Here is an 18,445-nt window from a genome sequence, read left to right as displayed (position 1 = left end):
CTATTGTGGAGAACACCTGTCCAAGGTGCTACGCAGTAGGACTGAACCCAAAATCTTGATGTAGGGAAGCAAGCTTCTTCCTACACACCCATGCCTATACATATATATATATATTTGTCTGCCTTCCTGGCTGTGTTTGCCCCCCCCCCCCCCGTCAACCTGGCGACAGGTGTTAGTTTTGTTTTACGACCTTGTAACCTGAAGAGGTGAGGCAAAAAAAAAACAAAATATGTCCCAGACTTTGAAATTGATTTTTATTTGACTAAAAATTTTGCAAGGCAATGCCCCAGCATGGCCGCGCTCTGATGGCTGGGACAAGTAAATTAGAATAGAGAAGAAAAAAAACAAGATTCGATCGATGAAATGGTTGGCAAGATAAAGGTCGTTGTGGGAGGCACAATTAACATGGGTTATCAGACAGCTGTTGTTGTGATCAGGTTCGTTATTGTGTGTGTGTGTGTGTGTGTGTATATAATGCATGTGCCTGTGTGTGTATTTGTGTGCAGGTGTCTGTATGTAGTAGTACTTCTGTAACCTGTGTGTGTGTGTTGTAGAATCTTTATCTGATCTTTTGGTTTTTATGTTTGTGTGTGTGTTGGTGTATGCATATATATTTGTGTGCACGTGCTTACATGTGTATTGGTGGATGTGTGCACATGTATGTGTTGGTGTAGGTGTGAATTTGTGCGTGCCTATGTGTTTTGGTGTATGTGTAGATGTGTGTATTTGTGTGCATGTATATGAGTGTCATTGTGTGTGTGTGTGAGTATTTGTGTATATCGCCGCCTTGACTGGCTTCTGTGCTGGTGGCAAAGTAAAAAGCACCAACCGATCGTGGCCGCTGCCAGCCTCCCCTGGCACGTAAAAAGCACCCACTACACTCATGGAGTGGTTGGTATTAGGAAGGGCATCCAGCTGTAGAAACACTGCAAGATCAGACTGGAACCTGTTGCAGCCTCCTGGCTTCCCAGACCCCGGTTGAACCGTCCAACCCATGCTAGCACGGAAAACAGACGTTAAACAATGATGATGACGATAACTGCTATTTAATTATGTAACCTTTGTTGATTTTCCTTAACCATGTTTTGCTCTTCGTCTAAGACAAATTCTCTCCCTACTGCCAAGGAGGCATGGGGTATCTATAAGGCTTTAGGGGGTGCCGTGAAGTTGCATAACCCACTAAATTTTACCTATAATAGTGGTAATATTACACATGGTCAAACTAGTAAAGGATATTATAATAAAATGGAAGATAGGCACAGGAGTGGCTGTGTGGTAAAGTAGCTTGCTAACCAACCACATGGTTCCGGGTTCAGTCCCACTGTGTGGCATCTTGGGCAAGTGTCTTCTGCTATAGCCCCGGGCCAACCAATGCCTTGTGAGTGGATTTGGTAGACGGAAACTGAAAAGAAGCCTGTCGTATATATATGTGTGTGTGTGTGTGTATATATATATATATATATATATGTTTGTGTGTCTGTGTTTGTCCCCCTAGCGTTGCTTGACAACCAATGCTGGTGTGTTTACGTCCCCGTCACTTAGCAGTTCGGCAAAAGAAACCGATAGAATAAGTACTGGGCTTACAAAGAATAAGTCCTGAGGGCCGATTCGCTCGACTAAAGGCAGTGCTCCAGCATGGCCGCAGTCAAAATGACTGAAACAAGTAAAAGAGTAAAGAGTATGAGTAAATATTGTGCTTAAAAACATGTTTGGACAAGAACAATTAATTTTTAATGTTATATTTTCGGTTTAAATAGTATTTTTTTTAGATGTGCAGTCTTGTTTTCCTATATTTTGATGTCCATTTTGTTTAGTGATGTAATTATATCCGATTGTTGTCTGTCATCCTTTTAAAAATTTAGAACAAGTGGGGAAAATAAAGTGCTTTCAGTTCTCGTGAATACTTGAAATGTAGATTTATTCCATCTCTGAATAACGAGCAATTGCCATTCTGATTAATTTTTTTTTGTCATTGTTTTGCATAACTGCTATTTAATTATGTAACCTTTGTTGATTTTCCTTAACCATGTTTTGCTCTTCGTCTAAGACAAATTCTCTCCCTACTGCCAAGGAGGCATGGGGTGTCTATAAGGCTTTAGGGGGTGCCGTGAAGTCGCATAACCCACTAAATTTTACCTATAATAGTGGTAATATTACACATGGTCAAACTAGTAAAGGATATTATAATAAAATGGAAGATAGGCACAGGAGTGGCTGTGTGGTAAAGTAGCTTGCTAACCAACCACATGGTTCCGGGTTCAGTCCCACTGCGTGGCATCTTGGGCAAGTGTCTTCTGCTATAGCCCCGGGCCAACCAATGCCTTGTGAGTGGATTTGGTAGACGGAAACTGAAAAGAAGCCTGTCGTATATATATGTGTGTGTGTGTGTGTATATATATATATATATATATATATATATATATATATATGTTTGTGTGTCTGTGTTTGTCCCCCTAGCGTTGCTTGACAACCAATGCTGGTGTGTTTACGTCCCCGTCACTTAGCAGTTCGGCAAAAGAAACCGATAGAATAAGTACTGGGCTTACAAAGAATAAGTCCTGGGGGCCGATTCGCTCGACTAAAGGCAGTGCTCCAGCATGGCTGCAGTCAAAATGACTGAAACAAGTAAAAGAGTAAAGAGTATGAGTAAATATTGTGCTTAAAAACATGTTTGGACAAGAACAATTAATTTTTAATGTTATATTTTCGGTTTAAATAGTATTTTTTTTAGATGTGCAGTCTTGTTTTCCTATATTTTGATGTCCATTTTGTTTAGTGATGTAATTATATCCGATTGTTGTCTGTCATCCTTTTAAAAATTTAGAACAAGTGGGGAAAATAAAGTGCTTTCAGTTCTCGTGAATACTTGAAATGTAGATTTATTCCATCTCTGAATAACGAGCAATTGCCATTCTGATTAATTTTTTTTTGTCATTGTTTTGCATAATTGTGCGTTATCTTGTAGCTTCAGTGTTTTTGATGATCATCATCATCGTTTAACGTCCATTCTCCATGGGTTGGACGGTTCGACTGGGCATCTGGGAAGCCAGAAGGCTGCACCAGGCTCCAGTCTTATCTGGCAATGTTTCTACAGCTGGATGCCCTTCCTAACGCCAACCACTCCGTGAGTGTAGTGGGTGCTTTTTACATGCCACCTGCACAGGTGCCAGGCGAGGCTGGCAACGGCCACGGTCGGATTGGTGTATTTTATGTGCTACCGGCACGGAAGCCAGTCGAGGCGGCGCTGGCATCGGCCACGAGTTGGATAGTGCTTTTTATGTACCACCAGACCAGGGATCCTGGCTGGTTCAATTCGATTTCGATGATATGATTGGATATTTTTAGAATGGCAATGTAGGGTAGGTGTGAGAGGTAGGATCTAGCTGATTTGAGTATAAAACTGGGGAGAATATTTGGGCAGGATGTGGTCGGTTTAAATGCTAAAGGGTTAACTTGTGGAAAAAATGGTTAGCAAATGGTACAAGCATGGCTGTGTGGTAAGAAGTTTGCTTCCCAACCACATGGTTCTGGGTTCAATCCCATTGTGTGGTAACTTGGGCAAGTGCCTTCTACTCTAGCTTCAGGCCGATCAAAGTGAGTAGATATGGTAGATGGAAACTGAAAGAAGCCCATCATACATAAATACATATATATCTGTGTGTGTCTGTCTTTGTGTCTCTGTTTATTCCCCCACCCCCATCACTACCTGACAACTGGTGTTGGTGTGTTTATGTCCCTGTAACTTAGCAGTTTGGCAAAGGCGACTGACAGAATAAGTACCAGGCTTTAAAATTATAAGTCCTGGCGGGGTTGATTCCTTTGACTAAAAATTCTTCAAGGCGGTGCCCCAACATGGACGCAGTCCGCTGACTGAAACAGGTGAACAATAAGAAGAAAGGTAAAGTTGAAGTACTCAATACAGAAGTACAGTGTAATGATTCTCTGTTGTAGTTTTACTTCTGTGATTAGGTTTTGTGAATGCTACCAATCGTATCTCTGAAGAGCAGATAAAAATGCTTGAGGTTTAGTGACGTTGGTGATAAGCCTGGCTGTTTATTGATAACAGGAGAGAAATACAGACAGCCATTGAAATTGCTAACAAAAGCATTTAAGGTACCAAACAATAGGGAACAAAGAAAAATAGGCATTGAAGTAGATTGTGTCATTAGAATTTAGAAACCGAAGAGATAGGAAAATAAATTGGAGTTTTGAAGTAGATAAACGTATAATAGCTTGTGGAATATTGGGCTAAACCCTCTTGTTTACTAACCTGTTTGAGGCTATCTCTGGTTCTCGACACAAATGGTCTCATTTTAACCCATTTGTTGCCATATTTCTGTTGAAAAACTCTCCTTGTTTCAATTAATTTTGGAAGGTTCTCGACACAAATGGTCTCATTTTAACCCATTTGTTGCCATATTTCTGTTGAAAAACTCTCCTTGTTTCAATTAATTTTGGAAGGTTCTCGACACAAATGGTCTCATTTTAACCCATTTGTTGCCATATTTCTGTTGAAAAACTCTCCTTGTTTCAATTAATTTTGGAAGGTTCTCGACACAAATGTCTCATTTTAACCCATTTGTTGCCATATTTCTGTTGAAAAACTCCTTGTTTCAATTAATTTTGAAGGTTCTCGACACAAATGGTCTCATTTTAACCCATTGTTGCCATATTTCTGTTGAAAAACTCTCCTTGTTTCAATTAATTTTGGAAGGTTCTCGACACAAATGGTCTCATTTTAACCATTGTTGCCATATTTCTGTTGAAAAACTCTCCTTGTTCAATTAATTTTGGAAGGTTCTCGACACAAATGGTCTCATTTTAACCATTGTTGCCATATTTCTGTTGAAAAACTCTCCTTGTTTCAATTAATTTTGGAAGGTTCTCGACACAAATGGTCTCATTTTAACCCATTTGTTGCCATATTTCTGTTGAAAAACTCTCCTTGTTTCAATTAATTTTGGAAATAACGAAGAATTATTGAAATAACTTTGTCCTAATAGAATTAGTACTAGGCTTTAAGAAAAAAAAAAAAGTCCTGGGGTTGATTAGTATGGCTGAAACCCTTAATCCTTTACCCTGTCAAATGTAATGCTTATTTATTCATAACATTTTGAATGAGTCGGGCATTATCTCATAGCTTTGTGATTGTATATTTATAGAATGACATTGTAGGATAGGTGTGAGAGGTTGGATCTGGCCAGTTTGAACCTAAAACAGATAATATATTATTAGCTTGATATGACTGGTTTAAAAACTCAAGGGTTAAAGCAGGAAGTTTGTATTATAGAACCAAAGGTCTCGTTCAGGTGTGTTTTAAAAGGGTTTAAGCTCTGATTGCAAAATGTCTCATGACAACTGATAAGATAACGAGGTCAATGCCCATTAATTTCAATGATATCTTGTCACTTCACCTATTTTATTGGCCTTTCTGTTAGGTTGCCATGGAAATTTGTTGTTAACCAATTAAAAAAAACCTTTCATGATTATCCATAATTTGCGATGTACATACATCTATGCTGAGCTTCATTCAGTTTCCGTCTACCGCATCCACTCACAAGGCTTTGATTGGCTTGAGGCTATAGTAGATACTTGCCCAAGGTGTCACGGAGTGGGACTGAACCTGGAACCATGTGGTTGAAAAGCAAGCTTCTTGCCACACGGCCACTCTTTTTTTTCGTTTTTTTTTTCCTTAACAGTTAGCCAGTACCGCATTGACTGGCCTCCGTGCTGAGGGCACGTAACAAACACCATCCGAGCGTGGCCGTTCGCCAGCCTCGTCTGGCACCTGTGTCGGTGGCACATAAAAAACACCATCCGTCTGCCAGCCTCGCCTGGCACCTGTGTCAGTGGCACATAAAAGCACCCACTACACTCTTAGAGTGGTTGGCGTTAGGAAGGGCATCCAGCTGTAGAAACACTGCCAGATCTGACTGGCCTGGTGCAGCCTTCGAGCTTGCCAGACCCCAGTTGAACCGTCCAACCCATGCTAGCATGGAAAGCGGATGTTAAACGATGATGATGAGTATATGTCATCAACTTCATTATTGATTAATGTAGTTGATGAGTAAGCAGACTCGTTAGCATGCTGGACAAAATTCTTTGTGTCAATGTTTCTGACTCTTTCTATTCTGAGTTCAAATTTTGTCGAGAAAAGCTTTGCCTCTCATCCTTTTTAGGGATCAATAAATTAATCAGTCAAGTACTGGGGTCCATTCTAGCCCCTTTCGCTCAATTTCTAGCCTTGTGTCTAAAGGAGATTAATTTTTAAATGGATTAGTGTTGATCTTTTAGTGTATACTAGCAGTATCGCCCGGCGTTGCTCGGGTTTGTAAGGGAAATAACTATAAAGCATTTTTAGAGAGTTATAGCCAAAAAAATGGTTAAATTTTTTTGAGAGTTAAAAAGGTGGGGTTGCGTCCCCTAGACAGTCTGTGGTTTGTGTTTCTGATTCTCGACCCCATGTCGAATTAATCGATTTTTTTCAGAACTGGGGGAACTTTTCAAAATTTTCGTTGCGTTAGTTTTGAATTATGACATTGGGCTATGTGTGTGTCAAGTTTCATCAGAATCGGTTGAAAGCCGTGGTCAGGGTGAGGGTACAACCTAACAGACACACAGAAACACACACAGACAAACTGCCGTTTATATAGAGAGAGATTACATCTTTTTTTTTTTTAGAAAAAAGATATGGAGTGATATCTTTTTTCTAAAAAAACAAAAAAATGTGATATATGACAGGGGTTTGAATTGCTTTCTTTGAAAGCCGGTAAGCACCAAACATTTGTCTTGTATCTGAACAACACTGTCTGTTTCTTCCCATTTCACAGAACATAATAAATGCAACAATGCCATAATGACCTTTCTTAATTCTCTGTTTTTTTTTTCTTAATTCAGGTGAAGTGTTTGTCTTGGACGATGGCGGTGAGGTTGATCTTGACTTGGGCAACTATGAACGATTCCTCAACATCACCCTTCACAGGGACAACAACATAACGACTGGAAAGATATACCAGCAAGTTATAAACAGAGAACGCACTGGAGATTATTTAGGGAAAACTGTGCAAGGTAGAAACCGGTTGATTGTTTAATCAATGTATGCAATTGAAATGGACGGCTTGGTCTTTACCTGTCGCTACACTGCCAGTAAAAATATTTGTTAATCATGCATGTACATTGTTTCTACAGACTGTTATATGGTGAAAGTATAAATAGTTACTATGGTGACAACACTACCTATCTTTCACTCATACACACACACACACACACACACACACTCTATCTCTCTTGGAATTTTTCTCTCAGCTACAACAGCAGCTCCCTATAATTATTGTGAAAGTCTTTTTTAAAGCTTGTGTTACCTTGTCTCTGTGTTGAAAGACATACGCACACACAAATGACAAAACAATAAACTATATTGTATAATGGTTTTTTTTTTTTAAAGCTATGTTGCATTGTGTTGACAGAGTTGCACTTAAAACTCCCCTGTTTTTATTTTTTATCAATATTTCTGCTGTGTGTCTCTAGCAGGAACCAGAGACGTGATGTGACAGTGATGACTTTATACCAGTGAACGTATTCTGATATCTGAAGACAAATTTGTACTGAGTCACATCATATGGCAGACATATCTGATAGAATCATTTAACAGGCCACATCCAGCTCAAATATTCTGTCTTATATTCAATCTGGCCAGATCTGACCTTTCACACCTACTTGACAATGTTATTCAAATCCTAAACAATCACATTTTAACAACCAAAATTACATAAAGATATCTTGAAATACTAAAGAGTAAATTTATTCAATAAAATTACCTTTGGCTTTAACTGCACCTTCCACACTACTTCGGAATCTCTTGCAACTCTTTTGGACGGTCTCCTTGTTTAAGTTTGGTTTAAGTTGCTGCCATAATCATTGCCTTCAGTTCATCTTTGGTGTTACAAGGAGTTTTCGTGGTCTCTCGCTCAACTACTCCCCACACATAATAATCAAGGGGCTTGCAGTCTGGGAAGTTAGGTGGCCAGATGTTAAGGGTAGCGTGTTTGCAGAAATTACCAAACAGCCATGACTGGGTTCTCCAGCTTGTGTTGCATGATGCAGAGTCCTGTTGCCAGACATAAGGTCTTCCAGCAGTCACCCTCTTCGCCAGGGCAGCACTACCTCCTCCAGGCACTTGATTTAGGCCTCTGTTGTGTCTGAGTTTGTTCGGTTGTTTCGTATTTGAAATCTCAAAGCATTGAGATAATGCATGATTAATTCGAAACAACATGGATAAGCATCGCACTTGACAGAATAATCTGAATGCTAGACAGTTAAACCGTTAGCACTCGGACCAACCATATCTGGCCAAAATATTGTGTTTTATGTTCAAACCGGCCAGACCCAGCCTCTTACATCTACCCTAGTGTCCTAAAAACTGAACGGTTACATCAGATCTGAGATAATGCAGGATGTCTTTAGCATTGAAACCTGCCTTATCTAGCCCAAAATGTTCAAACCTGCCAAGTCTGACCTTTCACACCTACCTGACAATGTCATTCACATCAGAAACAGTCATCGGAATCTCGCAAGCTGTGAGCTATCTGCATAGTTAATTGAAAACAATGTGAATGAATATGCAGAGCATTTGACAGTAATCTGAATGTTAAAGGGTCAAATCTGTGATTGTCATTTGGGTTACATCGGTTGAAGATCGATCTTTAGTTCATGTTGGGTTACCTCAGGCCTCCGAACCCCACCCCACAATTGCTCCTGGTTCCCTGGTTCAAACTTCCAGTTTTGAAGTAGTCTCAAGGAAAAACCTTTAACTAAAGAAATGGAGTGATAGTTAAACCCCCTCCAAAAAAACCCCTATTTATGTAAGTGCAAGTATGGCCATGTGATTTAGAGGTTCACATTGTAACTATGTTGTCTGAAGGGTGTGTGGATGCATGTGTGTAGTCTGAAGTGTGTGTGGACAGTGGAAATGAGTAGGTGAGTAAAACGTATGGGTCTGTGTGCACGTGTATGAGTGTGTGTGTGTGTATGTCTATTTTTGTGTCGTTCTGTTGCTTTGTGTGTGGTGGAGTGGGGGTGGGGGCAGAGTGAGAATGTGTGTGCACATGTATGGACGTGGGTGTGTGTCTGTGTGTCATTCTGTCATTCTCTCTCTATGAATTGTGTGTGTGTACGTGAATTGCTATGTTACAGGAACATAACACCGGTTGTCAAGCTATGGTGAGAGACAAGCTATAGTGGGGGGGTATACCAACATTGGTTGTCAAGCTATGGTGGGGGGGACAAACACACACACACACACCTATGTATATACGACTGGCTTCATTCAGTTTCCGTCTACCAAATCCACTAACAAGGTTTGGTCAACCTGAAGCTATAGCAGAAGACACTTGCCCAAGGTGCCATGCAGTGGGACTGAACCCAGAACCATGTGGTTGGGAAGCAAGCTTCTTACTGCACAGCTATGCCTCTATTCACATGGTTTTGAATTAATCCTGCATTATCTCACAGCTTTGTGGCTTCGATGATGTGATTGCTTAGTTTTAGAATGGCATTGTATGTTATGCATGAGAGGCAGGATGCGGTCAGTTTGACTGTAAAGCCTCCACGACCATCATCAGGGTGATGAATTAACTAAGAATCTTTAGAACCTTGGAAAAAATGCCTTACTATATTTGATGTTCTTAGTTCAGGTCTAATTTCACATATGTCTTCGTCCTTCTGGGGTTAATAGGTAAAAATACCAGTCAAGTACTCAAATTGATGCTATCAACTAAATGTCCCTCTCTAATTCTTCGCTGTCCTTCCTTTTGTGAATCTCTTGTTTGTTCTGCCACCATTTTTCTGAACTTCCTTTTCTTTTTTTTCCCCCCCAACATCTGGTCTTCTTAAGTCTGTGAATTCTGTCTTACTCTTTCAGTTGTCCCCCACATAACAGATGCCATCCAAGAATGGGTTGAAAGAGTTGCCAAAATTCCTGTCAGTGAAGACAAAGCAGAACCTGATGTTTGTATTATCGAGGTATGTTGTTATTGCTTTTCTGCCTGCCTGTGCTCCCCACCTCTCTCATTTTGCTGCATCTTGGGCAACTGTTGGCCAAAGCCTTGTGAGTTGGGCTTGATAGGAAGAAACTGAAGGAAGCCTCTCTGTGTGAGAGAGTGTGTGTGTGCACATGCATGTGTCTCAAGAATATTGGGAATTGAATCACACTGCTTGCATAACGATGGCACTTGTTTACAACTATCATGCCACGTGGAGACAAGACACACACACACACACACACACAGAAGTTTTCTTCTGTTTCTTTCTATCAAACCCGCTTACAAAGCTTTGGTCAATAGTTGCCTGAGGTGCTGTGAAATAGGACTGAACCTGAAACCATGTGGTCGGGAGGTAAACTTCTTAACCACACGACCACCCCATCGGAACATCATCATCAACATCTAACATCCGTTTTGCATACTGACATAGTTTGGACAGCTTTGACAGGGATTGGCAAGGCCTGGGGCCACACCAAGTTCCATGGCTTGGCCTGGCTTGGTTTACTCTTCTACTTGTTTCAGTCGTTTGACTGTGGCCATGCTGGAGCACTGCCTTTAATCGAGCAACTCGACCCCGGGACTTATTCGTTTTGTAAGCCCAGTACTTATTCTATCGGTCCCTTTTGCCGAACCGCTAAGTTACGGGGACATAAACACGCCAGCATCGGTTGTCAAGCAATGCTAGGGGGACAACACACACACATATATATATATATATATATATATATATATATATACATATATACGACAGGCTTCTTTCAGTTTCCGTCTACCAAATCCACTCACAAGGCTTTGGTCGGCCTGAGGCTATAGACACTTGCCCAAGGTGCCACGCAGTGGGACTGAACCTGGAACCATGTGGTTGGTAAACAAGCTACTTACCACACAGCCACTCCTGCGCCTCTACAGCTGGATGTTATTTAATGCCAACCATTTTATTTAGAAAAAAAAAAACCCCAAAAAGAATCAAGGTTGAAGTTGGTGTTTTGCAATATTTAACAATGTTCTCCTAATTGTGCAGTTCCTGAGGGTCAAGAGGTTTGCTTCCTCATCACATGACTCTGTGTTCAGTGTCACAAGGTTCACAGACAACAGGTGGATCCATGTAGTGGCCAAGTGGTGCCCAAGAGATTAGCAAAGGGCCACTTGGAAGGCCTCCATGGCATTGGGAAGATAATTTGGATCAAGATGGTAAAGAATGGTTGCAAACAAGTCAAAACTGGAAGCGCATTGTGCTCAGCAGTGTATAACGGCACCTGATGGCTTGATCGATACTGTAATTGATTGATTGGAGGCGCAATGGCCCAATGGTTTGGGCAGCGGACTTGCGGTCGTAGGATCGCGGTTTCGATTTCCAGACCGGGCGTTGTGAGTGTTTATTGAGCGAAAACACCTAAAAGCTCCACGAGGCTCCGGCAGGGGATGGTGGTGATCCCTGCTGTACTCTTTCACCACAACTTTCTCTCACTCTTTCTTCCTGTTTCTGTTGTACCTGTATTTCAAAGGGCCAGCCTTGTTACTCTCTGTGTCACGCTAAATATCCCTGAGAACTACGTTAAGGGTGCACGTGTCTGTGGAGTGCTCAGCCACTTACACGTTAATTTCACGAGCAGGCTGTTCCGTTGATCGGATCAACCGGAACCCTCGTCGTCGTAACCGACGGAGTGCTTTCATCCAATTGATTGATTAATTATGAAAATATTATCAGTTGCTGTGAATGTTAAATTGTGCTCCTTGGTATTGCAAGAATTAAACTTTTGATTCGATATGCTTGTTTTTCTTTTTTCCCCTGAAGCTTGGTGGAACCATTGGTGACATTGAAGGTATGCCATTTGTTGAAGCTTTCCGCCAGTTCCAGTTCCGAGTGAAAAGAGAGAACTTCTGCAGTGTCCATGTCAGTTTGATTCCACAGGTAAGTTCTACCCAAACCTATTTTTACCATTTCCTGCCCCTACCATCTTCATAAAGTTTTATCATCATCATTTATCATCCTTCTTCCATGCTGGCATGGGTTGGATGGTTTGACAGGAGCTGGCCAGACAGGGGCCTACACCAGACTTCTTGTTTTGGTATGGTTTTTACAGCTCTTTGCCCTTCCTAAAACCAACCACCCAGCAGAGTGGAATGAGTGCATTTAACGTGGCACAAGCACAGGTGAGGTCAGTTCCTACAGTTGATTTTTTTTTTCTTATTATTTTTATTGTCCTAAAATTTTCGTTGCGTCTTGCAACCTTTTCAATAGTTTTGACTCCATTTTCAAAGCTATTGAAAAGGTTGCAAGTCGCAACGAAAATTTTAGGACAATAAAAATAAAAAAAAAAGTGGAAATTTTACCGGTGAGTGTGTTACATAATAAGGCACAAAAAGGAAATGGTTCTCCCCAGACACAACAGAATATGCTTCAACACAAGAACTCATATAAAGAATCTTTCAAACCAAATCCCAAAACGAAATATCCTACTGCTGGATTCCCTTCCAAATGCCAACCCACATTAGTGTGGACTGGATGCTTTTTACGTGACATCTGCACTGGCAGGGTTGCCAAGCAACTTGCAACACTCTTTAGCATTCAGTTCATTCTCTCAAATTTATTGCTTATTTAACAACATTGTTTTGAATAAATCCTGCATTGTTTCATAACAATGAAATTCCAATGATGTGATTGTTTTATTTTTGGAGTAACATTGTACGGTAGATGTGAGGAGGGCCAGATCTAGCTGATTTGAAAATTAACTCCTTAGATGCCAACCTGCCTGAAACCACCCCTGGTTCTGGCAGGCAGCCCTCTGGTTTTAAAGTAACTTAGGTTTTAAAGTAACTTAAGTTAAAATCTTAAGATTTCAGATTAATTTGTGTTCTAACCACCTGTTTAATAGTGGAGGCGCAATGGCCCAGTGGTTAGGGCAGCGGACTCGCGGTCATAGGATCGCGGTTTCGATTCCCCGACCGGGCGTTGTGAGTGTTTATTGAGCGAAAACACCTAAAAGCTCCACGAGGCTCCGGCAGGGGATGGTGGTGATCCCTGCTGTACTCTTTCACCACAACTTTCTCTCTTACTTCCTGTTTCTGTTGTACCTGTATTTCAAGGGGCCAGCCTTGTCACTCTCTGTGTCACGCTGAATATCCCTGAGAACTACGTTAAGGGTACACGTGTCTGTGGAGTGCTCAGCCACTTACACGTCAATTTCACGAGCAGGCTGTTCCGTTGATTCGGATCAACCGGAACCCTCGTCGTCGTAACCGACGGAGTGCTTCCTCCTCCTTAATAGTGATAGTTATTAGTGTAAATTATTCATTATTTTAAAAATTAATCAAAGCAAAGTTGTTTTATTTCAACACAAATATGGTAATGAATGGGTTTTGATGCAGCTGGTATTAATTGCTAAGGAGTTAAACGGTAATGAGCAAGATATTTTTAGCTTGTTTTGCTTTACCAATTTAAATTTAAAAAGAAGGGGAACAAAGATTGATATTATTTAACCTTTTAGCGTTTAAACAGGTCATATCCGGCCCAAATATTCTTCCCGTTTTATTTTCAAGCTGGCCTAATCTGGCCCCGTACCTTATAAAAAAATAAACTATAGGCGCAGGAGTGGCTGTGTGGTAAGTAGCTTGCTAACCAACCACATGGTTCTGGGTTCAATCCCACTGCGTGGCATCTTGGGCAAGTGTCTTCTGCTATAGCCCCGAGCCGACCAATGCCTTGTGAGTGGATTTGTTAGACAGAAACTGAAAGAAGCCTGTCGTATATATGTATATATATATATATATATATATATATATATATATATATATATATATATATATATATATATATGTGTCTGTGTTTGTCCCCCTAGCATTGCTTGACAACCGATGCTGGTGTGTGTTTACGTCCCCGTCACTTAGCGGTTCGGCAAAAAGAGACCGATAGCATAAGTACTGGGCTTACAAAGAATAAGTCCCGGGGTCGATTTGCTCGACTAAAGGCAGTGCTCCAGCATGGCCGCAGTCAAATGACTGAAACGAGTAAAAGAGAGTATCACATCATCAGAATCTTGAAGCTACGTAATAATCTTAATTTGAAACAATGTGAAAAAAATAAGCATTTCATTTGACAGAATAATCTGAATGCTGACGAGCTTTAAGCCTTTTTTTTTCTTTCCGTTTGTAAGTTTCCTGACGCATTTCTATAAAGCCTGTTGCTATGTTATCAGGAAGTTTAATCTTGTTTGTAACTGTTACTAGGTTAACAGCTTTAAACCCACAACTTACTTGCTGGGATCTTTTAAGATCCTGTTAAACTTTGCAGTAAATGAAATAGTTGTTCGTTTATTTTGTTTTCAAATTTTTGGAAAGGGAAGTAAAAACGAAAACCTGTCTGTCTTATCTAATCTAATATATAAAATAGAGATGTGTGTGTGTTCGCCTTTCACGTGGAAACTGCTTCACTAATTACTTCCATACTTGTGATGCACGAATAATTTGACCTCAGACACATAATTGGGTCTTCATTTGATTTGCAATGTTCTCTCACTCACTCACTCACTCTCTCACTCTCTCTCACAGTCACTCTCGATCACTTGCTCACACTCACTCTCTCACGCTCACTCACTCTCACACTCTTGCTCACTCTCACTCACTCACTCTCACACTCACTCACTCACTCTCACACTCACTCTTGCTCACTCACTCACTCTCACACTCACTCACACACTCTCCCACTCACTCACTCACTCTCTTTCACATACACACTCACACACCAGGTTTGATTTCGTTCTAAGCTCGCACACTTCGTTAATTTCTGTAAAAAAAATTTCATTTTCTTTTCGCGAGCAGTGTTCAGCTCTATGTATTTGTAGTCAGTCACACACACATACACACACAGGGGTTTTTGTATGTACGTTTGTATACATTTAAGTATGTGTGTGTGTATGTCAGTGGAGGGGTGTGTTGTCATGAATAATACATTCATACATAAATACATATGCATTCATCTATTTTTATGTATGTGAGAGAGTGTGATGTCTCAAAGATAATGAAGAGGTAAAATTATTTTGTTCATTTATTTTCTTTTTTAGCCTCATGCTACAGGAGAACAGAAAACCAAGCCAACCCAGGCCAGTGTCAGGGAACTTCGTGGACTAGGACTGTCCCCAGATTTGGTAAGTAAAAAGGGATCAGCATTTTATCATGTGTGATATTGTTTTTTGAAAATGTCTGCTCTAAATTTTGGAATAAAAACTAGTTCAAGACATTAGAAAAGTTTTGAATGGCCATTCCTGACACATGCCTGGCTGGGTGGTTTAGAAGCTTGCTTCCCAACCGTGGGTTCAGTCCTGCTTCGTGCCAACCAAAATCTTGTATGTGGATTTTGGAAACTGCTAAATATGCCTGATGTGTGTGTGTGTGTGTGTAGACATGATGTGATGATTGTGAAGTAGTGCCGCTGTCATGTAAGCAGTGTAATCCATTTTCCAAATATTATGGAAACCTGCCTTCGAGCATATTTGATTTTGGCCAGAGAGAAGTGAAAAGCAATAACCCATCTCAGTAATACATACCGTGTGTGTGTATGTATATATATATATATATAATATAAAATCCTCATAATTTAATGTCTGCTTTCCATGCTAGCATGGGTTGGACGATTTGACTGAGGGCTGGCGAACCAGATGGCTGCACCAGGCTCCAATCTGATCTGGCAGAGTTTCTACAGCTGGATGCCCTTCGTAACGCCAACCATTCCGAGAGTGTAGCGGGTGCTTTTACGTGCCACCGGCACGAGGGCCAATCAGGTGACACTGGCAACGGCTACGCTCAAATGTTTTTTACGTGCCACCTGCACAGGAGCCAATCCAGTGGCACTGGTGACGACCTCGCTCGAGTGGTGCTTTTTACCTGCCACCATAAAAAGCATCATGTCACTACTGGGCGACTAAAGGGTCCAGGTAATACCTGTATTGCTAGAAATGAGTTAGAAAATCCTTAGAGCCACAAGAAAGCACACATTTTCATGTACTGACAGGGGAAGTAACTCCTGTCAGTCTATATATCAAGATGTGCTTTTTTGTGACTCAAATGGCTTTTAACTCTTTATTTGTAGTAACATAGGTGCTGTCTGGTACAATTAGTAACAATTGAATTTTTCCTTTTTTATATTGCTTTCAGCTGCCTTCGTTATTTTATAATTGTCACACATACTCTTTCACACCTGTTTTTTTCAGTCTATGGAGGAATGGTTAAATTTGCTTTGATTGTATGCCTGTTGTGTAGGTTTACATATATCGTACCTTGATACTGTATGGACTGAGATCCCCATCGGATAGGCAGCTGATATTAAAGTGATAAACACTTGTATGCAAAGCAGTTGCTCCACTTCTCTGTAGCCACAGGTTTATGCTGTGTACATGAACAGACGAATTTCTCTGGGATTCATCAAGTGATGTAGATAGCTTATCGGAGCCCAACAGGGTTTGAAAACCAATTAAGGCTGCTAGTTTTTTTCTTTCAGTCTATTGAGGAATAGTTGAATTTGCCTTGTTTGTATGGCTGTTTCATAGGTTTACCATAGATTTTTAAAAATGACGCAGTAGGATGAGAAAGGAACATATGGAAAAATTGCACCCAAGACGCGGGGTATACTTTCTTTGTCAGAATCTGTCCTGAAGTCATCACAGTTTCATGCCTTTAAAAAGATTGTCCATTTTGGTGGTGTCAGCAGCAAAAAGCTGCTGCAAATGAATGAGTGAACGTGGAGTCAGTGACTAATGAGTGAATGTAACGAATGATAAACGATGACAGAACAAGATAACAGGAACTGATAAACAGAAAATAACACCAGTAGTTGGTACATATATAATATACTAGCAGCATAGCCCGGCATTGCCCGGGTATGTAAGAGCCCCTGGAGCAGACATAATGCTCGCTGTGAATTTAAAAAAAATTCCTGCCAATTTGTGAAAGATATTGTTGAAAATATGTCCTCTTGAATTTGAACGCGATTTCCCAAAATGGCATGATTTTTTCTGATGGTAAGGTATTGCATGGAAAACTAACGTCAGAATTAAGTTTCTTAGGGTAACATTAAGCTTCACCTTGAGTTTGGTGAAAATCGATTGAAAGTTGCTAAAACTATAACAGAAAATGTGTTGCAAATAAAAAGCTTAGATTCTCGACCCCATGCCGAATTTATCAATTTTTTTCAGAACTGGGGGAACTTTTCAAAATTTTTGCTGCGTTAGTTTTGAATTATGACATTGGGCTATGTGTGTGTCAAGTTTCATCAGAATCGGTTGAAAGCCGTGGTCAGGGTGAGGGTACAACCTGACAGACACACAGACAAACTTCCGTTTATATAGAGAGAGATACACAAAGGCTTTATGGCTTTGAGACAATATTTGAGATGTGACGTGTATAAGCAAGGCTAATCGAAAATGATATCCAAAGTAACGAGATATTAAGAAAGGTGGAGGGAAAGCGAGAGAGAGAGAGAGAGAGAGAGCAAGGGAAAGACCCTTGTCTGGACATCGTGGGATGGTTGTAAATGAGCGACATCGTATGAGCAATGTTTATTTGCAATATTTCGTTCGGAGCGCAAAATCGGTTTTAAAGGAACACAAGTTAGTGACGAATGAAATATGCTTCAAAAGATGTCTTAGAAAAATAATTTGGAACAACAAAAAACAATTTATTCTTGTACTTGTTTCAGTCATTTGACTGTGGCCATGCTGGAGCACCACCTTAAAAGAATTGGGGAAGAAAGATTTTAGAATTTTATATATATACTCGCTACTTAGGCGCAGGAGTGAGTGGCTGTGTGGTAAGTAGCTTGTCTACCAACCACATGGTTCCGGGTTCAGTCCCACTGCGTGGCACCTTGGGCAAGTGTCTTCTACTATAGCCTCGGGCCGACCAAAGCCTTGTGAGTGGATTTGGTAGACGGAAACTGAAAGAAGCCCGTCGTATATATGTATATATATATATATATATATTATATATATATATATATGCGTGTGTGTGTTTGTGTGTCTGTATGTCCCCTAGCATTGCTTGACAACCGATGCTGGTGTGTTTATGTCCCCGTTACTTAGCGGTTCGGCAAAACAGACCGATAGAATAAGTACTGGGCTTACAAAAGAATAAGTCCTGGCGTCGAGTTGCTCGATTAAAGGCGGTGCTCCAGCATGGCCGCAGTCAAACGACTGAAACAAGTAAAAGAGTAAGAGTATACTGCATTGTATGTATTGTTTTTTGTTTTGTTTTTGTGGCTTTTAAAATTTTTCTCTGTTTTTCTTCTAGATTGTTTGCCGAAGTGAAAGGAAGATCCCTGCTTCCGTCCGTGAAAAAATTTCCTTATTTTGCCATGTTCTACCAGACCAGGTGAGTCCTGTCCTTGAAAATCTTTGTTGGTCTTAATATTACTT

At 40.6% G+C, this 18,445-nt stretch overlaps 1 protein-coding gene across 3 annotated transcripts in view; it reads left to right on the top strand.

Annotated features, from left to right (window-relative positions):
• The window catches only part of LOC115223177 (CTP synthase 1), a 52,825-nt gene that overhangs the window by 20,234 nt on the left and 14,146 nt on the right, over window positions 1-18,445 (top strand). For all 3 annotated transcript variants that reach the window (XM_029793622.2, XM_029793623.2, XM_036512238.1), the window contains 5 exons: window positions 6,898-7,068; window positions 9,920-10,020; window positions 11,836-11,952; window positions 15,101-15,184; window positions 18,321-18,401. In XM_029793622.2, the coding sequence (XP_029649482.1) occupies window positions 6,898-7,068; window positions 9,920-10,020; window positions 11,836-11,952; window positions 15,101-15,184; window positions 18,321-18,401 (554 nt within the window). The remainder of the gene's footprint in view (window positions 1-6,897; window positions 7,069-9,919; window positions 10,021-11,835; window positions 11,953-15,100; window positions 15,185-18,320; window positions 18,402-18,445) is intronic.

The sequence above is a fragment of the Octopus sinensis genome, linkage group LG22 (genome assembly GCF_006345805.1).
Source record: "Octopus sinensis linkage group LG22, ASM634580v1, whole genome shotgun sequence".
NCBI classification, from domain to species: domain Eukaryota; kingdom Metazoa; phylum Mollusca; class Cephalopoda; order Octopoda; family Octopodidae; genus Octopus; species Octopus sinensis.
The sequence above is the reverse complement of the archived record's forward strand: the minus strand, read 5'-3'. Positions and strand labels throughout refer to the sequence as shown.